This window comes from Leuresthes tenuis, unplaced genomic scaffold (genome assembly GCF_036924035.1).
Source record: "Leuresthes tenuis unplaced genomic scaffold, fLeuTen1.0.hap1 SCAF_15, whole genome shotgun sequence".
Taxonomy (NCBI): domain Eukaryota; kingdom Metazoa; phylum Chordata; class Actinopteri; order Atheriniformes; family Atherinopsidae; genus Leuresthes; species Leuresthes tenuis.
In genome coordinates, this window is record NW_027325369.1 from 17,204,136 (window position 1) to 17,227,495 (window position 23,360).

The 23,360-nt window shown below is 40.0% G+C and overlaps 1 protein-coding gene across 2 annotated transcripts in view; it reads right to left on the reverse strand.

Annotated features, from left to right (window-relative positions):
• Window positions 1-282: 282 nt before the first annotated feature.
• ppp2r3a (protein phosphatase 2, regulatory subunit B'', alpha) overlaps window positions 283-23,360 on the reverse strand; it is a 62,787-nt gene continuing 39,709 nt past the window's right edge. The window contains exons 1-12 of one of the 2 annotated variants that reach the window (XM_072365316.1): window positions 10,384-10,966; window positions 8,766-9,071; window positions 8,421-8,524; window positions 8,211-8,313; window positions 8,029-8,103; window positions 5,126-5,369; window positions 4,768-4,816; window positions 4,582-4,671; window positions 4,217-4,392; window positions 4,000-4,118; window positions 3,474-3,580; window positions 283-3,385 (exon numbers count right to left, since the gene is read on the reverse strand). In XM_072365316.1, the coding sequence (XP_072221417.1) occupies window positions 3,289-3,385; window positions 3,474-3,580; window positions 4,000-4,118; window positions 4,217-4,392; window positions 4,582-4,671; window positions 4,768-4,816; window positions 5,126-5,369; window positions 8,029-8,103; window positions 8,211-8,313; window positions 8,421-8,524; window positions 8,766-9,071; window positions 10,384-10,515 (1,602 nt within the window). In that variant the 5' untranslated portion in view covers window positions 10,516-10,966 and the 3' untranslated portion in view covers window positions 283-3,288. Of the gene's footprint in view, window positions 3,386-3,473; window positions 3,581-3,999; window positions 4,119-4,216; window positions 4,393-4,581; window positions 4,672-4,767; window positions 4,817-5,125; window positions 5,370-8,028; window positions 8,104-8,210; window positions 8,314-8,420; window positions 8,525-8,765; window positions 9,072-10,383; window positions 10,967-23,360 lie in introns of those variants that run through there. The other variant, XM_072365315.1, reaches the window with a different exon arrangement.

Sequence of the window (23,360 nt, forward strand, 5' to 3'; positions counted from 1 at the left end):
ATCATAGCAAAGAAGGTGTTCATAAATTCTTATTTGCAGGATGAACTAGATTCAGCCTGATTCATGAATGTCCGAACCAAAAACAAACAGATGTGGCATGGATACATGTTCCCCAGAGGTCCTGTGCCCTTACCCTGTCAGTTTGGAGTCCATTTGTTCATTTGAGGTGCACCAACACAATACTGGAGAGATATTTTTAATGTTAGGGCTTGCTGGTGTTTGTACGGATGAGATATACTATGTGTGTTTGAGGCAGGAAGACCAAAGAGTGTGCAAGAGGGATTCATATTTTTGAAACACCTTTATTTAAACTTTGTTTTAAACTTCAGACAAAGGCAACAAATAACAGGAGACAGGACAAACAAAAAGAAAATCAAGAAAAAAAAGAAAGAAAAGGAAAGAAAGAAAGAAAAAAGATAAATCATGCTAATACAACAACCTGCACAATTAGCAACACAGCTCATCCTCCTCATGTCTCAAATAAAGTCTTTTCTTTACCTTGTCATGTAAAAACACGATTTCAAAGTTAATGTCCTGCATGGCTTCTTTTCTTCTGTGATGTGTCGTGTGTCGTATCAGGACACTTTGCATAGAGCTAAAAAAGATGTCAGTCAGAGACGTGCCGTCGTCTTTCGCAGTTCCACTTAAACACTGTCAGGGTGAAAAGGGCTCCTGAAGTAATTAATTGTGTGTGTGACCACAGCAGTGAAACACCAGCCTCAAAGGCTTCTGCATGAGATCCATCTCATATAATTTTGTGATTGTCAGGTTGGGCAGGGACGGAAGATGTCATCCATTTCTGCTGATGAAATCCACCACATATCTAACACAAACATACACACGTCTAACATAATTTACCCCCCCTTCCCAAGCCACACAGTGGCACAGCAATTCAAACCATGACACTACATAAAAAAAGAAATATCTTGGTTGTTATAGCTAAAATGGCTTATTATTACAAATGTTAAAGTTTATTATACAATAAGACACTTTTACAATCAGCATGAAGCGAAGGTGGAAGCTGTAAGGCTCAAGGTCTTACAGCTTCCACATGCTCTTTCTGCCTTTCCATAAAAATTACATTATAGTGTGTGTGTGTCTGTGTACAGTAGGTGCCGGTGGTGGACGTATATACCAGTTAATCTGAGGCCGTAAGACCTGTTCCATTCCTAAATAAAGAAGTCCAAGCATGCGCACTACAAACGTAGCATAAACCCAACAGCCTAAAACTGATAGCTACACAACAAGGGCTAATAAAACACACTCTTCTATTAGCGATTTATCAGCTAACACGTGCCTCTAGCTATGTGTGTACAGTGTACACACAGGCATCTGTCCCCGTGAGTGCAGCACAGACTATAACAGAGTTTAAGGAGATTAGTGAAAATGTACTTAGTGGTTCTAACCATGCAATTTTTGGGCTTTTTATTCTATTCATAGGTTTTAAGATAGCTGTATAAAAGATTTCTGCCTCTATCTCAATACAAAGGGGTGAATGGAAATAATTACTGCTGGTCAAAAGGAAAAAAAACTTACAGCAGGGTCAAATGCACAAATCTCTAAATAGCAGGACTTTATCCTCAAAAGAAAGCCATTTGAGTTACAGGGGCAAAGGTTCCGAAAGGTTGTCATACATTTTAAGACATTTTAGAAATTGTAAGAGCCACAAAACTGTTTTTCACTTCCAATATAATGGGGGTGTAGGTTGAAATATCAAACAGAAAGCATATCTAAAACAAGAAAGAAAATGCAACTAGTTGCAGGCAGGATACCACTTGGTCTGAGTTTAAACCGAAATCTAATTTTAATTTAAAAAAATGTAGGTGTCCTATTCCGAGGCATCTTCAGTAACGTGTTTTTTTTGTGTGTTATGGTGAGATTGAACTTCCAAAAGTTTCATATAAAAATAAGGATTTGTACGGAAAAGAACAAAAACTTGATTTTGACATAAATAACAATAAAAGATCTAAGCAATTACCATGCACTGTACAAATTTAACAATAATGTGAAAAAAAGCTTCATCTACAGAAGTACAATGGTAAAACATACTGAATGAAATTGAATAGTTACAGAAAAAGGAACAGATTTCTCTTTCCTTTTTTTAAAAACCGTATACTCTTTTGTACAAAGCATTAATACTGTGCTCCTTGTGCAGTGTAGTTCATCTTTGTACCAGTCTCTGATGATTGCTGCCTTCAGTCCAGCCCTCGTGTTTCTATTCTACACTTTTGCTTGTTAAATCAAAAAAGAAGGATGAAAGAAAACATTCAGACAGATTCCGCTTGACATGGGCAGAAACAAACACATCCGTGGCACAGTCTACTGCATTATTATCAATCTTACAAATGGAAATGTTTGGACAACCCTACCAGAGAGTTTATTATGACTGGCAGTATGCCTTCCTTTTTGTGCACTTCTCTGACTGTAATCTGACAGAGAACACTGAAATGCAGGGCTTGAACATTGCAGTCCGTGACTCCAGACATGGAGTCCGGACGCGGAGGGCTGATAATGCCGCGCTAATAATAGAGCAGCTCGGGCTGTGAAGTGAACTGAACTGAAACATGGAAATGTTAGCCAGCCATCCTACACCATGCGGCTCCGGTGATGGCATGCAGTAGCACATACCGGCCACAGAGAGGAGGTGCTGATACAACCAACCAAACTGTTACATGACCTCTCCCTGAGGGGACTTGAGTGTTAACGACTTCCTTTACAAGAAACACTGTGACAAGCTGCGCAGACAGCATGTTTCTGAGGGCAGTGTCTGCATGCACACCATACATCTGAGCAGCTGACTGTTGATCGTCAGTGGTGGAGGCTTTTATTATCTCTTTATAGCTGCTTGTTCTCCATCTATGTGTCTCTGTAACTGACAGTCAATCTGTCAGCCTACCTTTGGCACAGTAACGTTTAAAAAAAGATGATTGTCTACTTGCAGGATTGTCAGTACAGAGTTCACAATGACACATTATTTTACATTTAAGTAGTTTTTTTTCTTCCTTTAAGTGCTTATCAAATATCTCCTCTCCCTCTCTCTGGCTTTGCCCTTTCAGATGGATCTAAGAGCTGGAGGCAGTGACATTGTCTTTTTTTTGTGTGAATACAGAGGCATTACTGCACCACACGCAGTACAAGATTGGTTTATGGTCACACACACACACAACATCTCCGTTCTGAGGAAAGTTCATGGTCATCGTTAGCCATGTGTTTTTGGATGCATGTATTCCAAGAGGTCCTTTTTCACCTGGCTCCTGATTGTTTCCAAACAATTCCAGGTAAGGAGGTTTATGCCGATAGGTCTGATATGACCAGTTTTTCCATTTTATTCCCAATCTCTCCAGGGACTTGAAGGTCCTCGGATTCATAGTCATCATCAAATGACCTGAGAACATAACAAATATTGAAAGTGTTATCACGTGCATATGTTGCTTTTCCTCTCTAACTAAGCATGGATATGTAAAAGTATTTACCCCTCGTGTATCTGTTCATTTGCAGTCTCCTCCGCTACCAGTATCTCATACTCCTCTGCAGCATATTTATCCCAATCAGATGGTTCTGGACCTTCACTATCAATGTCCTGAAAAAACACCATATTCATTTTTTTTTTTACAGCTATTAAAAACAAAAAAAGCATAGACAAAGAATTTCACACTTTTAAGCAAAAGTAAGAAACAATAAAGGAGGAAGTTTTAATACCATATTTGGCATTAAGTGTGTATCAAAATGCAGCAGCTTAATTTGTACAGGCTGTAGTGTGATCTCTACAGTCGCTTAATACAGGACAAAGATTCATCAACAAGAACAACATGTTCCATGAGACATGAAATTCATTTTCAATCATGTTTCTACATTGTTTGAAAACTTGGATTGACTAGAGTGATTCGTTTTTTTTAATCTTTGTCATTATCAGCAGGGATCATTCTAATTTCAAATTCTCAGCTCTGGCAAAATAGCAAAATATTACATATTAGAGATGCAGATATATTAGATGTGTACCTTTTGCACAGCAAATGGATCTCTCTGTTCGTGGTCCAGGTATTTCTCCAGGTTGAAGAAGGTGTCAAAGAAAATGTTAGCCATTCGACAGCGCTTCAGATCACCCAGGGTTATCTTACCTGGAGTAAACACACATGTATTTGTTAAAATGTTGGAGTGATGTAAAGAACAATGGCAGTGTGTCACTGCCAAAGAAAGAATACCAAAGACCTCCAACCTGAATTCTCAGGTTTGACCAGGTCGAGCATCTGGCAGAGCAAGTCCTGGAAGGGCAGGGGTTCGATGCCCATCCTTTCCATCCTCTCACACTGTTCCTCATAGAAGTACTCCAACTCAAACATGGACAGAACACCGTCGCCATCCACGTCCATGCAGCGGAACCAGTACTCAATACTGGAAAGACAGTAATAAGTATGATTAGTTACTTACGCTATACAAAAACAAATACTTGTGAAATACACTGAAATTGTGTACAAGTGAAACTGGAAATGGTAGGCAGGCTGCTGAACATTTTTAAGACACAGTGACTGAAAACACTCAGACAGATGCTCAATCCCACACATCTGGGCAACTGCTTAATACCTGGTTAGATTTTTCTTGTCTTCCTCAGACATGAGGAACCAGACGAACTCAGCGTAGCTCATCCTGCCTTCTCTCTGCACAGCGTTACCCCTGGAAACAGGAGAAACAGCCACTCACATTCAGTACTGCTTTTATGGTGAGATAATCAGCTCCTCTGTGTTTGTTTATGGGTGTGTTTCCATTTACCGAGTAACGGCCCCTGAGAACAATCTCTCAATGATTCTGCTGGAAGATGCTGTCAGAGGAGAGAATGAGAAAAACATGCCAATGTGAATGGGTCCAAATATAAGGAAACAACTGAATACTTGCTTTTTACTATTTCAGAAGAAATCAATTCTAGCCAAGTGGAGAACTAACATGGTGAGCAGTTAAATACATTTAGCATTAGACAACAGGAAAATGTGTAAATGAGGACAGATGCTGCTAGCTTGAAACCTGATTTCTTTCTTGATATGCTTTGTTTGAAATGTTTGTAGGATAAACCCCATGGAAATGGTGTGGATGCACAGTAATAGAGTTAGTGAAAGTAAATCCTAGTTCTTACCGTGGTCGTTGTATCTTGCCAGATCTTTGGGGTCAATGTACAGGTCATGGTCAGTGTCCAGCTCCCAAAACTTGCAGTAGATGACATAGAAGTGTTCGTAGGAGAAGTAGTCAGTGATCTGGTTGATGTCGTCCTCTTCTTCTAGCAGGGCTAGAGTTTGTAGGAAGTTGCTCCTGCGCATCTCCATCATGGTGATGCGGCCTCTCCATGAGCGATTCACCACATAGTATATCCTCTGGATCACCTGTGAGAGCCACATAGAAAACCGATATTAGCTTTTGTATGATTAAAATGACTTTAAATGGTGGCAAGATGTGGCATCAAAGTCAATTACACTGTGAAGAATCTCAGATAAATCACCCAGGTACACAATTATGAGAAATAATCATCACAGACTGACATAGCTGAGTCAAAGGGGCAATTTACAGTCATGTAAACTATTCTTTTTTTTTATTCTAAGGTTTTAAGTATCAGGATGTAAAAATAATCTGATCCTCACCTGATCATAAAATCAGGGAAACACAACCTCAGGTGAAAGAAAACACTTGATTTGTTACACTGTGTCATTATTCATCAAACAAAAGCAAAGCACTGCTTAGGTTTGTAAAGTTGCATCTGATCAAACCACAAAACTTCTGGAATAATGTCTTCGGACAAGAGCAATGTTCTGGAGATGTTTGGTCATCATGCACAGCACCAAATAAGACAGCATATCAAAATGCCTCATACCAACTGTCAAGCACAGCGGTGCAGGGCCTAGGCACCCTGCAGACACTGAGTCGACCATGAACTTCTCTGTATACCAAAGTATTCGAGAGTTGAATGTGATGCCAGGTGACTGACAGATAAGGCTGGACTGAAACTGTGATCCAACATCTCTACAACAGAGTGAATCAAGACGTTACGATGACCTAGTCAAAGTTCAGACCTCAACCTAATTGAAATGCTGTGGTGCGACCTTAAGTGAGCAGTGCACAAACAACTGCTCACAAACCTCAATGAACTGATGCAATGTTTTAAAGAAGAGTGGTCCAAAGTTCTTCCACAATATGTGAGAGACTGCTGATAACATCATACAAAAAACAAGAACTTTTAAGTTTTAAAAGTTTTAAGTTATGGCTGTTTTACCAGCTGTTGAATCAGTGGGTGCACTGATTCTGGATTATGGTTTAGTTTTTGTGAAATGAATAATGACGTGCTGTGACATGACTTGTGTTGTTCATCTGAGGTAGTTCTTTAACTATTTCTAAGACAGGATAATGATCAGATGATTATTTGTCATGTATTGATTTGTCAAACCTACAAACTGAAAGTGGATGTATGGTCTTTTTCACTGTATCAAACATGTATTGAAGCATTAATCCTCAGGTCATTTCTCTTGGAAGCGCTCAATGCTTTTCTTGGTCTTGTGTTATGATAATAGATTAAATGTTTTTGCATTTCTAACTGCTCTTCGTATTGTACAACTAATCATAAGTCACTCCTATAGGCTTTAGTAAATTATAATCGGTATTAGCTGTATTCCATTGTCTAGTTTTAGGAGCAGACATTGCATTCATTTAAGTCAATGCAATGCAGTGGATCAATCTGTTATTTGGTAAAAAAGAAAGAATCTTTTAATAAAATATTTAGCTTTGATATGTGTTCTTTTTGGCAAGTGTGACCATTAGGTTAACCAGAAAGCAAGGTCTGACATTGAAGCCCTCAGAATGGATGAAAATAGCACGAAACTTGCGTCAGATTTGCACAAACCCAGTTATCTAGAGTTATAAAACATGACCCTCATCTTGCCAAGAGCATTTAAAACAGATATCTCTGTTCACATTTATAATCAATGGAATCCTGGGGGGCAAACATCCTGTCTTTGAAACACAACACTTAGTTCAGCAAAGAGCAGATTAGCAACCATTTCCTGGTACAAGGACCTCCCAGGGCTACTAATGTCTCATACAGTAATGGGTCAGCTGACTTAAGCTGAAGGGGAAGTGTCTTAAAATGGGCATGTGGCGGGCCAGGGTCTCAACTGCAAATGGGCTTGAGGGGAGGGCAGCAGTGTTTCCGTGATGTCACTGCACAATGACGCACCCAAGCATCTCTGCACTTCTGTGAAGCAAACCCTCGACTTCTGCAGCACGTGCTGCAGCTGTCCCAGTCCACATTCACAGGCGGACGCACTCTAATGTTACACAGCTGATGTTCATAGAAGCACTTTTGCTGACAGCATAGGACAAGGTTATTGGTATTAGATACTGATACTGTGATGGGTTAGAGTATTCAGTGATTTGTGTGAAAAAATTTTGGCATTACAATTAAAAAAAATACTGGAAGCACAAATGGAATTTGTGCGAAACACTTATTAATAACTCCTTTCATATAGTTACATCAGGGCATTTTTGTAAGGATGGCTTTATAAAACTGCTCAACACAGTAGCTGAGGAGAAAAAAATTAAGTTACTCTCCACAGTATAGGACTGAAATAATGAGACTTCTGATACAGAGAGTCAAAATGAGTTTCTGCTCTCAAGTTGGGACAGAGAAAGGAATAATTAGGGTGCTCAGAGTATAGCTGCCGTTCCTTTGTATAGCAAGAAGTCAGGTCATTAGGGCACCTGAGCAGGATGCTGCGTGGATGGAGATATTCTGGGGGCTTCCAACAGAACTAAAAGACAGATCTAGACTAATCTGGTAGGAAGATATACTCATGGTAACACTTTGCAGTCTTGCAGATTGAGCAAATGTTGAGGACACCTGGAACTATATGCTTTGACTCACACAACTCTGTTTGTGAGAAGTGGCAGCAGGTAGTGATATACTAACATAATGTTAAATACAATTAAACAAAAAAAAACCCAATAACAAACAACCATAAAATGAAGATCTCATTAACACGCTATGCCATTTACCGTCGTTATGTAGCGTGAATGGAATTCAGGTGCATCCTTTAAAAATGTTAGCCCAGGATGTGTGTCCACTATGTCCTAATTAGACAAACACAAACAAGTTTACACAAGTATGTCATAAGAACAGAGGATAGCACAGGATGTGTAATGTCTGAGTTGCTCAGCAGTGCTGATCAGACACCTACCTGTAGTAGAGGAATAAAGTCTTCCTGTTCCAAGTAGTTACAGCCAGGTTTAGCTAACAAGTAAATAAACCTTGATGCATCATCGTTGCAACTGTGCAACAACCTGCAGAAATAGAGGGGCAGAGATTTGGGAGTAATTTGACATCAGAGCCTGATTACAGTTGTGATATTGAGTTTGCAAGACATTGATGATGATTAGGTTTGTCATACTTCCTCCATGTTGCGACGAATGAGTGAACAGACACAAAGCCCGTCCTCTCGCCACCTGCTGCGTAGAACATTGGGGCCTTCCAGTAAAGTGGACACCCACATACCTGAACAGAAACACGTGTAAAACCACCAGCACCGCACAATGAAAAACACATTGTGTTGTCTAAAAACAGCTTTTCATCAACGAGGAGGAATAAATTCAAGAGAGAAGAAAAGTCTGATATGGTCATGAAGGAACAGGACTTCTTATTCAGATTTTTGTCATTCTTAAATAGAGTTTACATACTAATATTAAAATGATAAGCATAGGTAACTTTTTAGATTTTTATTTTTTTTACTGCTCACCTTTGCAATCTTGCCCATTTCATAAATATCAGCCTTCTCCTCCTCGAACTCAGTGAAGGCGGTCTCGATGGCAGAGATGGCTGCATCGTGGTTGGGAGCCGGGCCCAGGGCAGGGAGCCCACGGGGGTAGTAGAACCTGGGAATGTTAACGGCAGGAGGAGGAGGAGGAGGAGGAGGAGAAGGAGGGGTGACTATCACCGGAGCTGGAGGAGGGCTGGGTGAGCGTGGTATGGGGGTTGCTGTAGCTGTGGCTGCGGCAGGCGCTGGTGGAGGTGTTCCCGGTTTCTTCTCTGGTTTGGGCTGGACCTGAAAAGAGAAAGAGGGGATATCAGGCGTGTGGAATGGACAATGAGGGTTTGCCCATGCCAAAACACAGTTTTTTTCTAAAAATGGTAAGTAAAAGAAACAACAGCCCTACTCCATGAGTATAATGAGCCTATGTAAGAACGTATTGGAAACTTCCAGCGGGCAGCAACAAATTGTACAAACAACTAGAGACTTGTTTTGCAATCTGTTAATACTACATCAGCCCAACAAGTACAAAGCAGGCAGAATTTTATTTGAAGTGGTGCAAGAGTGTAGCAGTCAGGGTAAAGCAGGGCTTAACATGATTGTTAACAGTCAGTCTCTGGTTCTGTAGTAAAGCAAAAGAAACAACACAGATGGGCTTCATAATACTCAGTTTATAATGGCCTGATCAATCTCTTTAAGCTTCAGATGTATTATTTTGTGCACAGTAATGCATTCATCAGTGAGCCAAACACAAAACCAGTCAAAAAAAACAAAACAAACAAAAAAAAGAATTTCAAAAAGACGAAAAACAAAGAAACAAGGCAGATCAGTATGCAGCAACTGACTTTAAAAGAGCCAACTAAAAATGTTCAGTCTCTGAAATATCCTTATTTTCTTCTATTTTGCTTGATTTTTATTCATGACCCAACTCAAGATTCATATCATGTAGCACCAAAAAAAAGAGAGAAAAGCATCCATAAGCATCCAAACATGCAGTTCAAATGAGAAGCTCAGAGCAGAGTTATTTTATTACCAACAAACTCATACGACCCAATTCGCATGACAGCATTTTACACTACCATGAATGAATGATGAGATGACATGTCGAGTCCAATACACGACCTGTGTGCAGGTGTTCGGGCGTGGCATGAAAACTTACAGTTTTCACACAAATACCAGAAATGAATCAACACTGTTGCCTGAATCTAACTCCAGCAGAGCTCCAGAAGGAGCTCCCTGGTGTCTTCTCTTGGGCTTCCATACTGTCTGTATTGAACAGGACAGCTGTAGCAGTCTTTTTCTTCACAGCGTTCATTCTATCACTCTATTCCTGCACCTCCTGCGCTATAAATACCCCACCAGTATCTGCCTCAGAATACTTTGCCGTCCTGGAATGTAACTCTGTGTGTATGAGAGCAACAAGATGCATCTACTGTATATGTTTGTATTCCGCTTCACATCTGACATAAACTACATAGAAAATATAAATGAATAGATAATCAAAAATATATCAATGTAGAATTTTTGCCAGTAAAACATTTTGTTATGAAGAGTGCATCTTCCTTACACTTGCACTGTGTCCATCCTGCCTGTTGAACTGACTGACCTGTTGCTGCTGGAAAGACTTGAGTCTCTTCTTAAAGCGTGAGGGGAGGACAAAGTCACACCCCCTGGCCAGAAAGGCCAGCTCCCCCCTCAGGTCAGGGTCCCTTCGCAACGATGTCTCCTTGATCATCATGGTGGGGGCCGAAACTCGCAAACCCCGACCAAATACTGCCACTGACCCTGCTACTGACACGATGAGTGCCGCTGAACCGGCTTGTCAAGTGACCAAACAACGACTGAAGAGAACTGTAATGAAGAGGCCTACACAACAGCTTCGATATACACTGACCAAAAAAAATGGCAAAACACCTCAGGAAAACAAAATATCCATGTGCATGAGTTCCAGAAAAACGTCTTTTGGTAATCGCTCGCAAAATCTCTGAACACCCCTTGTGTGCATAGACTTCCAAAGCTGTGTCCTCTAGAGCAGTAATCCAGAAGTGTATCTGTGTGAAGAGGTGTTCTTCAAGCGCCCTGTGCAACAGTGCAGAACTGGAGGCACACACATGGTAACACGCAGTTTTATGGCCAACTGCAATCCCAAACCACAGCTTCTCTCAAGGGAAGAAACCCTGTGGTTGTCCCCATGTAGCTCTGGATGTATGAAACTGCTGTAGCCTCACTGGTGCCTCCTGCTCCAAGCTGGGCTCTGACAAGTTGCTCTAAGAAACATGAGCCATGCTGGGATCTGGCAATACCCGCAAACACACACACACACACCCAGCAAACCGGCTGTCCTGAGCATTAGGGTTTGTGTGTGTGTGTGTGTGTGTGTGAAAACAAGATGCCTAACTGTGTGTTGTGTTTGTGCAGGATCTGAACCCTCCTCAGTCGCTGCCTGGGACTAAAGTTAGCCAGTGGGAAGTTACAACTCAAAGTGGTTGAAATAATTTCCCAGCAGAGGAGAACCTTCAGCGGGTGCTTCATGTGAGCGAGTAGTACAAGTAAACTGAAATATTTTCATAGAGGTAATATGAGACGGAGTGATGAATCAGCGAGCAAAGCACCTGTTGTTCCATCTGATGACATGGAGTATTTCCACTGGACGAGCTCAGAGAGACTTCAAGAAGGAGCAGAAGCAGAATCTTTCAAATCTGTGACCGCCACCCTGGATAGGGGCTTCAAAATGATAATCGCTATTTTTATTGATTCATTTTTACAAGTAATAAATGGAGCAATTAGTATATTAACAATTACAAATCCAAATTACAGTGTCCTGTAGTTGAAGGTGTTGTATTTAACCAGCTAACTTTTGAAATGACCAATATAATTATTTTTTACATAAAATACAGAAAAAGGTAATATGTGAAAGACTGAAACTGACATGGTCAGAGGGTTTTGGGTCTGGATTTTGTACTTTGGTGCTCTGGTGGCTCCTAGTTAGGTTTTAGTCTTGGTTCCTTGTGCCTTTGTTGTTTCTGTAAAGCTCCCTGTACTATTTTCAGTTAGTATTTGCTCCATTTCCTGTTTTATTTTGTAAGAGATATATCCCTCTTGTTTCCTGTCTAGCTTTGCTTCCTGTCTGCGTTTCACACCTGGGATCTGGTTCAATGGGCTTCTTTTGCTTTGGGAGGCTTGTGACTGAATTATATGGCCCAGAGGTATCTAAGCAGCAATAATTCTTTTTTTTCTTTTTTAATTTATTCAATTGTGCCAAATTCCAACAAATATCATCTCAAGGCACTTCAAAGATACAATCCAATTGAAGCCAAATAGAATCTAATTCATTGTAATCCAATCATAATCCAATTCATTAAATTCCAAATTAGTCCAATTCATACATGCAGAGCCAAATAAAAAAAGTAGCCTAGCTAAGGAAGCCAACAGATTGCACCGAAACTTCTCCTCGATCCACGAGGCGACTATCACAATAATGATGAGATCTGTACAAATTGTCAAGATACTAAGGAAAAGAGCCTCAGTGCTCTCCTTCAGCACAGGAAACACTGGTCCAACCTTTAGGAAAGAGAGGAGATAATTCTGTCCCACAATTCCTTGCTACTGCAACTTTCAAAGCCGAGCGTCAATACTATCAAGCCATACTTAGTGGGATTTGTCTGGATAATTATAACCACAACAGTGTGACATTAATCTGCATTAACAACATTTGTTGTGTTTTTCTTATAAAGACAGAGAGAAGAGAAACATCTAATCCTTATGATGCAGCAAAATCAAGTCATGACCTAATCATTTTGCCATACATGTGAGCAAACCTGCCAAGGCCCTCCAAAGCCTTAAGAAGATTAGTTTATCTTTTATTTCTCAACTTTTATTTTGTTCCCGAGACTTCTGATAAGTAATCCAAAATAAAAATCTAGTCAAAAGTGGACACATGAATAGCCTTGATTATTTGACATTAATAGTATTGACTAATGATAAATATAAACAGAGTATGACTATTGCCATTAAAGCATCCATTTGACAGGAGGCCTCTGCTGTGGGCTTTGCAAAGCCAGGCGAGAACTCCGTCAGGGCCAAGCAACACTAATCCGACGCCTCAATTAACTGAGAGACCCATTTGGACCCATTTGAAACCTGTCCAGTTAAAATCCATCAAAGATAAGGGGACAACCAAAGTGTTTACACATTACAAAAATAATGATAGCCATGGGATGTGAAAACGAAGGGAACTGTAAAATTTGTTTGATTGCTCATTAAACCGAGATTTCGTTCTCTTTGAGAGTAACACAAGTGATGAATCTAGTTTCCTCAGAAAAGGGGCTACACTTCAGAGAAAATGTATCACTTATCCCAGGATAAAAAAAAACGTTTCGGGAAACTAAAGGAATATATTTCCCAAATCTTGAAAAGCAAAGAAAACTGAAATAAATAACAGAAAGTTACATTTATGCTACTTAGGTGTTTTATTGTGTACCCCAAGGGAATAAAATAATATATATCTATAAAAATCTGTTTACCTTTGCAGTTCTATATCTTAAACTAATTGCCTTATATATTCAGTATGGATTTAATCACTTTGAATCCCTGAAAGTATAATCGGTGAGATCTATGTGTCCAGTGGTCACTATGTGTGCATGTCTGTGAATATGTTCTCAGAAAAATAAATGAGTCACCTTGTGTTTTTGGGTAATTCCTCTCAACTCCCCGCGCGCCCTTCTGAATTATTTGGAACAACTGGACTCTACACCGAAGCCAAGGTCACATACCTATCCCACACACAGATACGCACTCACAAACACATTGTCTTCTTTCGAACCTCCTCTCACCTCCATGCTGCAGAGCGAAACATTATACAGTCACACTCTCACATTAAGCAGCAAGATTCTCATCATCTCATGTTCAACCACTCAACTCTCAACCCCCCTCTCTGTCACCTTTTCTTTCCCTCCTTTCTTTTCATCTACTTGCATTGAACTGATCGCTGAATGTCAGTTCCCACCACTTCCTCTGCACAACCTTTTCACCTGTAGTTCTGCATTTATGAAATCATAAATCACGATATGAAGACATACTGTTTGTGTGTGCATGTAAGTGTGCATGTAACAGATGCCACTGGGCAGCTGTGTGCTCTTTTCCGGCCTGACTGACAGTCCTTGTAACCCTGCCCCCTCAAAATCTCTGTGCTTGGTCCTAAAACCTGCACCTCCTTGAATATTAAAAACCTTCCTCCACCTTTTCATACTAATCTGACACCAAATTTAGCCTAAATTACCTTAAAATTACCGGGAAATTATACTTTGTTGCTCCAGCTGTACCTTTATAGGACAAAAGCGCTGAACACTGAGAATTGGTAAGTTTTTTGTGCCCGCTTAACTGTACTTTTTAAAAACAATTCTGTACCCCGAGTGACAAAAATGTACCTTTATATACTGGGACAAAAATGGATCTTATGGGAGGCAGAAGCATTCCCTGAAAGTCACAAACAAAAACAAACTTCACCTCATCCCAGTCTCACAGCAAAACGTGAAATATTCACGTAAATTTAATCTACTGGTTGATGTCCACAGCCACAATTTTTACAGGATTTCTTTCATGCTACAGCACACACATATAACTTCACGGTGTAACACAGTGTCACAGCATTTCACGAAATACACGTTTTGACTGTTCCATCACCTCTAGTAGGCAAAATTGTTGGCGTTTGGAGATTGGACCAACACAAATAACTGCAAAGTGGGAGAATCAAGGTGATTTAAGGTTAGGAAGAAACCATGGCTTGCATCAATTTAACCCGACTTAACACACCACAACAACAAAGTAGTCTGTTAAGTGACTATTTCGTTGTTTTTAAAAGAAACTGGGACATCAAGGTCAATGTAAAATCGCCATTGACATAATGAGCATAGTTTTAAACTGTAGGAGGAAGCCAGAGTACCCAAAGAAAAACCCACAAAAACAACAAAACAACTTTTAAACTCCTTGGGCCGTTACATAATTTACACACAGTAAACTTGAAGAGGATTTCTATACCTTATTGGATTATTTGGGTACAAAATAGAAACCCCTATTTCTTTCTGTGTGAGACTGGTGTGAGAGCCAACTCCTTTAAAGATTCTGAGCTGTTTAGCAACAGTATGTAGGAGAGCAGTCTACTCAGATGACATGAAAATAACCTCTGGGACAAACTGTTCCCTTTAGGAATGATATATGCAGTGAACAGTGATGCAACCAACAAAAGACATAGTTAATTACTCAATCTAAAATGGATCATTGAAAATTATCCATTTCTATTACATATTATACAAAACCATATATGGTGTAGTTTTAAAGGAGTCCAAATTGTGTTTTCATACTAACTATTGATAAAATAACTATGTATTAACAAAAAATAACCCAAAAAATAATGAACAGAGTTTTGTGTTAATTACTTCTAGACTTCTTTTGGTAAACTCTTAAGCTAACATACCAGATAGGGAGTCCCCTGTAGAAACTGGGGAGTACAACCACATGGAAAAGAGAAGCCTTTCTCTTATAAGAATTTCTCAGTAGGTGATTGGCCAAAGCATCCGTCTGTGAAGCAAACTTCAACCATTGTGATCAATAAAGCTGCCAGAAAGATGCTGTTAACTGCTGTCACACCTACAGCCTGGCTGGGCAGCCAGCACAGGATGCTGATTGGTCTGAACTTTGCGTTTTGTCCGCTAACAGATAGCTTAGAGCCTGGGAAGATGGATTATCCTATGACTGTGATGTTGGGAATCTCATGAGAATCTGGCTGCCTGGCAGAGTAAGTCCAGTTTTACAACTGAGTTACAACCTTACATCCATCTCCAGCACACAGCTTTGATAAATGATGCCCTCTGCCTTGAATCAAATGACAAATTAAACATTCAGCTGGAGAACACAGCGGAGCAATAAGCAACTTAGGGCTGAGATACTTATCCAATGAAAAGATAGTGAGCAAAACTGTAATAAACAGAGAGCAAATGTGGATTGATGAAAAAAGCAAATCTTGATCTCTGTCAGAAGGATGTGTGAATAGACACATTTATCACACATGCGCTCTAAGAAAATGATGTATTGTTTGGTATGAGTTTGAACCCTCATCCCAAAGTGGCCAACAAAAATCACCTACTACAGTTTTTATGACCGTTCACGATTACTTTTAACAGTTCCCTCCCTATTGCCTTATTTTAGCCTCACTGTTTTGTGTGAACAGTACTAAGGTAGAATGAGGGGGAGCGGCATTTCTGTTGTGCCTTTTAGCCACTAACAGAAGTCGTCATGGAGCCTAACTGGAACCTGAATGATGGATTTTCTTGATTCAGAATGAGTGCCCAAAGATGAGCAAAGACAAAATAATGAGGGTGGCAACTCAGTGGCATTATTACATGACTTTGTGAGAAAAGAGCAAATTACCCACAAGGCAAATAATGTGGCCAAATGTGCTGTAACATAACCATCCTATTGTATGAATTAAGCATTGAGATTTAGCCTATGATCTAAATGAAAAGAAACGGTAAACCCACTCTAAAAAAAGCTATCTTCCCAGTAAACAGTCTTTCCCTGTAAGATGCTAGTTGCAGAGACAAAAGGCTGGTGAGGAATCTGAAAGGACAACAAAGAGGCTGATGGAAATCTAAATAGTAGAAGAGGCAGAGAAACATGTGTGCCTGCTTTCCTCTGCTCTCCACTCACATCTAATCCGACCACACGGCTGCATAAACAGGTGAGTCGGCAGCCTCTACGCGACTGATGAAGTATGCGATGGGACGCACAGAGGGTCAGCTGTCCAGCAACAGCTGTTAAATACACACTAGACATGGACATATGTTGTCCTTAAGGGTTTTATTAGGGCACATGTATTGTTACACTGAGTCTGTGGGAGTGTGCATGTAAGCCTTGATGGATTTACTTAACAGGAACTGTTTCTTTCTGTCTTTAAGAGCAGATGAATAGTGTGAACATGACAACTTCCTAAACACACTCACACACCTGCTCTATGAAGCTGGCTGCATGTAAAATTATCTATGTAAATATAGCTACTGATTTCATATTTATTTCTGCTTCAGGCACCAGGCAGACTTTACACACACACACATACACAGAGATGGGTTTACAACACACATACAAAAAAACTTGGATAGCTTGGAAAACCTCTCCAATACAAAGTAATTAAATATACAAACAGGTCTCATTTTAGTTGTTTACCTAAACAAATTTAAGATGCAGCTGTATAAAGAACATGGATAAAAAATGTGTTTAGGACTTAGTTAAGACAAGTTAAAATAACCAAACAGAAATAAAATTGATATTTATTTAATACATAGTTGAAAATCCTGACAGTTTGACGTCTGGAACCAGTCAACATCAACAGAACATGGGTGTCTTCTTTCCTTTGTCTTCAGTTGTTTGTTTGTGGGTCTTTTTGCGTTTGGTTTTGTCTTCTGCAAGTGAAACGCAGCTGAATCACGGTACCATCAGCTCCTCCACTGCTTTTGCATTAAGTTTAGTGTCAATTCCATTTGTACTTTAAATGTTGGCCAGCCGGCTTTGCTGCTTTTGGCCGAATGTGGGAGAACAATATATCACGATACACTTCAGAGTTCATCCGGCTGCTTCTGTCCTTGGTCACATCATCAATAAACACTATGGCCCAGTTGCACTGGAAGTCACGCATGCCCATGCCATCAGACCGCTTTCCATGTGTTTTACAGATGATGTTATGTGCCTTGCATTGGGATTCTTACCCCTACTTTCTTTCATCCAGTAATTTCATTTCCAGTTGGTCTTAGTTTCATCTGTCTAAAGAAGGCTGTTCTAGAACTTCTCTGCCTTTTTATGATGCGTGCCTTTTTATTATGTTTGTTATTTGCAAAAGTCTAAGCTGCCCTTGTTGGTCTTTAGGCTATTGACGCAGAAGGTACGGAGTTTTTGCACAAATATTTTTTGCTCTAATGAGGACATTTCTTTATGGACTTGGCATCCCATGTGGATCTCAATGCTTTTGATGTTGTAGAGCTCACTGATGTGTTTGGTTTTATCCAGAGAGCACATTTGTTCACTGGTCCTGCTACCTTGTTTCCTCTGTGATAGCTTTGTTTGGCTTTTCCAGCATAGGAATGGCCCGTCACTTGCACTGAAAACTCCTATGGCTGCTTGTGGTGGATTCAACAACTTCCTAAATGCAAAGGTAACTTTATGAATCGAGCTAACATTTAATGATAACAGCCCAAATCTGTCCATGAAACAGAAATGTTGGCCAAAGTACCTGAAAGGTGGGGTTAGACATATTAAAAAGCTGTAATTCTAAAAGCTTTCCCCCTATTTTGAACGTAGATACCTTCAGATTAAATGGCTAAAGAGAAAGGGTTGATATGTTTCCAGACCAGATGCAACTGAATAATGTATCGTTTTAACAATATTCACTCATAGATTTTATTTTTCAGGTTTATACACTGTAATCACTGTATGTCAGCCATATATTTAGATTTAATGCTATTTTTATTGCTTTCAGATAATCCACGTGCCCACTAGGACAAATAAAGTTTAAACCCAAACATGATATCCCACAAAACAGGCTAGTATCCCGCCCCCTTCATGTGATTATACACAAACTCACTTTAGACCAGTCCTGCCAAATGCCATCTCCATGGCGATAACCCTTTCCCTGGATAGAGTGGTGGGAGGAATGCTCTCAGGGCAGCTGTGCCAAGAGCGGGAAACAGTTCACATTGCTGCTCTTCTGTTCTTTATTCTCCGTCTCACTTCCTCTCAAGAAAGACACATACACACATGCACATGAATACACACACCCACACACAAACAAAGTTACCTTGGAAACCTCCACTCTGAAATCCGAATAATGAACCGAGTTCAAGTGCTGCTTCCGTGATAGATGAAGTGAATCAGTGCAGGCCACGGTCTACTTCACTTCCGAATCAGAGGAAGACAACATGGGAGTAGTTAAAAACACAGCTGCTTTAACTGTCTGAGTGGAAGAAGAGACTTTCCCGTAATAATAACGATGACCGATAATAGCTAAAGCAGCCAATGATGCAGCCAATTGCTCAACACTGACTAGTCTTAAAATTTGATGGTGTAAGTTAGGTGGAAGTGGTGGAATTTGATGGTGTAAGTTCTGCAGTAAAATCTGCCTGGTGAGTCACCTTCCTCACCCATAGCGGCAGCTTGTCAATATCTAGTGTTTAATAACAACAAACTCCAGGCCTTTACAGGCATTTTTTTATTTATACACACGGCTATATGGGGAGGTTTTGCATTACCATTCCCGTGCCTATCTTAGCATTCTGAGAGTGAATTAATCCTTCATCAGCAAGACGGCTGAGACTCAGCCTGGAGCAGCAGTTTAAATACCATCACTACAGTGTAGTAAAGCCTCCTTTTTAAAAAAAAAAATACAAAGGATTGAAAATAATGTTAATAGAGAAATCTATGTACAAGATAATCTGATAGCTTTGCAGCATCTGCATAAAAAGTGGGAAACACTACATCTAACATGAATATAACTGAAAATTACAAACCTAAAAGTAGGAAAAAATCTTCAGAAAATATTTCTCTTTGATCAAATGTTTGGTACCACCCTTTCCTCCCAATAGTCACTGCATTTTTATGTCACAATCATAGCAGATTGTGTCATTGTTTCCACAAAGAGCAGACATTCCGACTCTATGTTTTTTCCCTTTAAGCAAAAAAAGCTTAGGACACGGACAAGCAATTGAAAATTGATTGATTTGAATCATGAAAGACTTCATTTAATGAAGTTAATTCATAGATCATCCTGTAGATGGGGCTACAGTACATCTTTATTTCAATGAGGTTTGTCCACAGTCTGACAGCAGTCTGTGGCACAGTTAGGTCAGAGAGTCGCTAGAGGGGAGCAGCTCTCTGCTTGCAACTACATCTGAACTGTCCCTCACTGAAGCCCCACAGGCGTGACACACCTGACTGAAAATGCAGCTCCCTTTCATCTTCTTAAGTTAAATAAGATTGAAATAAATAAATTGGCCTTAGCTGAAAGAGTGAGAAACTTGTGTGATGACAACCACTTACTAATAGATCATGACAAAGGCTACAAAAGCTCCTCATACCAATTTTCTGCAAGCATGCAGCTTTTCCACAAGTTATATGTTAGTTGGCAATTAATGTGTTGAATAAAGGAGTGTAATTACTCAACCTTACTATGCATCAGAAGCTTATATTTCATTTTGGCCGCTAATTCAAGACACAGCTTCTGAGCATAAATCCTGACATGCTGACTTGTTGAGAGCATCTTATCAGGAGGAAGTTTTCCGGAGAAAACCCATGGCCTAGTTTAGGGTGGAGGAGGGTAAAGGCTGTGTTCAAAGAGAGATGGATAAATAAGTTGACCAGAAGGAGATAGATGGGGGGGGGTGACATTCTGAAACATTGGCAAACACTTTTGTATGGAAACAAAGGCACATACACGACTACACATGAACACATACACAAAGCCAACCACACCCACAGAGCAGCTCTGAAATAAACCTGAAAACATTCAGCCTCCGTCTGATCTCCCCTGGTGCCATGATTCTGTGAGGGACTCCCCGTCAGCCAATCACACTGCACAACTGATATTCTGGTTGTAGGGGAGTCCCACCAGCTAACTACAGCTTATAAACATGTTGTGGTGGTTTCCACAGAGACCCAGAGGGAGGCTCGCAGAGTTACGCAGTTGCGACTCGCACTGAGCTAAAGACTTTTAGACAGATGAAAAAGTGACTGAATAAAAAAGTCAGCATGTGTGCATCTGTGAAAAATGTACCCCCACTGGGAAAAGCAGTTGGATGATAACCAAGCTTGTACTGGGAGTGGAGAATTATGATGTAGCGTCAAAGTAGTAGTATGTATGTGTGTATATGTGTGTGCAAAAATCCACCGGTGTAAATGCATGGAGGTAACAAAGTTAAAGTGAGTGGGATCATTTGAATGAGTGTTAAAGGGAAGGGTGGAGAATACTCCATTGTCCAGGCCAACCTTAATAGTCTGAATTGTATTGGAAACCTCCTCTCACACACAGCAACCCATCCTCTGCTCTGGAAGTGCATTGTATGTGAGTATGTGTGAGTGTATAAATGAATGCATTCATCTGTGTGTTTGCACCTAGGTTGAAACGGGCAACTTTCCACACTTGGCCAAGGTTCCTGCTGTGACCTTATTTCCTGTGGAAGCAGCCGAGGAATGATGTCATCCTCTGCCGACCCAGAGTCAACAACTGTACACTGCAGAGCCCGTCGACACGAACCCTCCATCCCCCCCAACCGTGTGTCTCCAACTTATCTGTGTTCTCTTTCTTTGTTTCTTCTTTTTTAATCCTTGTGAATTCTTCTTTTCAACAAAAAAAACTACACACACACAAAAAATCCTCCCTGTTGTCACACATAGACGTGCATCCATCTGACATTCCTGTCCTGCTGTTATTTCCTCCTCTTGATTGCTGCTTCTCTCCTGTTTCAAGTCTTTCTGACCCATAAAAGTTTACATTTTCTGTTTTAAAAGTCAACAATTCACTTTTCTCTGCTGACTGAAAAAAATATGGTCAAAAATTTAAAAATGCTGTGACTAACAGGAGATATTGTACTGTTATCTCAAATGGGAATATGCCTACCTGTATGACAACTAGGGCTGTCACATCCATGTAGTATGTCTGGACAATAACTATCACAGAAATGATTGTGATTCATTTATTGTCTTTTTTTAAAAATAACTTACTACACTTGATGGCATTAGCACCTTTGACCATAACCTGCAGGTTGCAAATTCAACAAAGCAATCTCCCTTTTCATTTTGTTTAAACCAAATTGTGGCCAGAGAAATGCATTGGCTGCCTTTGCAGCCATGATGTTAATGTCAGAAGATGCTCAGTGAAATTAAGTTCAACAGAAATTACAATCACTTTGAGATAAGTTAGTGCCATTAAACCATAGCGTAGGAAAAGGGCTTCCCTTACAGCTGAGGAATGTAACACCACTGCTGTAAAAACAAATCTCCATCTGAGCCCTGCACATGTACAGCTATACACGTGAATTTGCTATTGTGCTGATGAGGTTAACAAAGGAAAGGCAACCAGAAATCTGAAGCAACAATTCAGAAGACTGAAGAGCAACATCAAAGGATCTAACAAGCATAATACAGCATATCTTTATATACCATGATACATATGATGAAAAAACATAAAATCATCAAAAATAAATAAATACCGTGACTGAAAATGAAAATCTGTCTTAAGTGTCTATTTATTTGTTTTGCTTTACTCATCATGGGAAAAGAGTCTTGGCATCTGGTTCCTGAAAGCTAAACAGGTAGTGCCAGACAGGAAACCAAAGTAGCAAACTGCAGTATTTCAAATCTTTGGCACTCCGGGGCAGTTTCAGGCAGAAAAGTGCATGATAAAGGTCAGAGTACTTCAACGAGAGTGAGAAGCACATAGTGTTGCTTTAAAAATACTAATACTTACTACTACAAAGTGTCTGTGTGCTAAAAGAGAAATGTCTTGTTACAAAAACCTACTCTGAGGTCCAATGTCACCAGCTCATTTACACAAGACATTTTATATAAATATCTTAGGTCTGTGCACTAACATTGGTTTGATTTGGTTTAAATTATTTGACCTTTGTATTGAAATGTCAAAGCTTGTTCTTGACATTTTGACTTCAATCTTTAAAATGTATGCTAACTTTAGTCTCATAATTCTAACTTTATTCTTGACAAGTCGACTTAACTAAAAGAGAGAGAGAAGGGGTGAGAGAAAATGAGCTTCTTATCATTTTGGTTCTAATTCTTTGCTTTGAGAGAATGATCAGGTTTGAAGATTATCTGACCAGACAGATTCCTCAGCCACAGCACACATTTTGGATTTAACCCAGTTACTGGTTGTCTGATGTGTGTTTTGCTTAGACTTTTGACAAAAATGTCAATTTACCCATATAATGTGCTATGACATTGCAGCTACAGAGGAATTGTTTTTTTTTTTTTGTTCAGCATTGATGATCTTAGTTGTTTTTAACCCAAAAAATGTCACCAGAGGACGTTTGAATTATATTCCAAGCCATGGCATTGGCTAAGTAAAGTAATGGGGGATGGGGTACCTGTTTCCAAGTTTGGGAGGAGTGGGGCTGCGCTATTTTAGCTTAGTAACACATCCCCAGGCTGCTGGCAAAAACACTCAAATCAGCAGAGTTAATTAAGACATCAGATTGTCAGCTCTGGATGCAGCCAGTCAGTGTGTCTGTAAATCCTGTCACCATTGGCGGGACTGAAAAAACAAAAAAAAACTAATCCTTGTGCTTCGCAAAAAACAGAGAGAAAAAAAAGAGAGAGGTCACTGACCTCATGCACCACAAACAAAAGTAATTGTCTCAACTCTCAGGATTATTCCCTGCTGAGTTGGAATGAGTTGGCCTTGCCCCTGACTTATATCAGCTGGCATCATTGTTACCATGGAGATTAATTGGTAGGTTCTGACAAGTGCAGAAAGCCCTATGTTAGTGTGTCAGCAGCAGAATCAACAAACACGTGGGAAGCAGAGATGTGGAT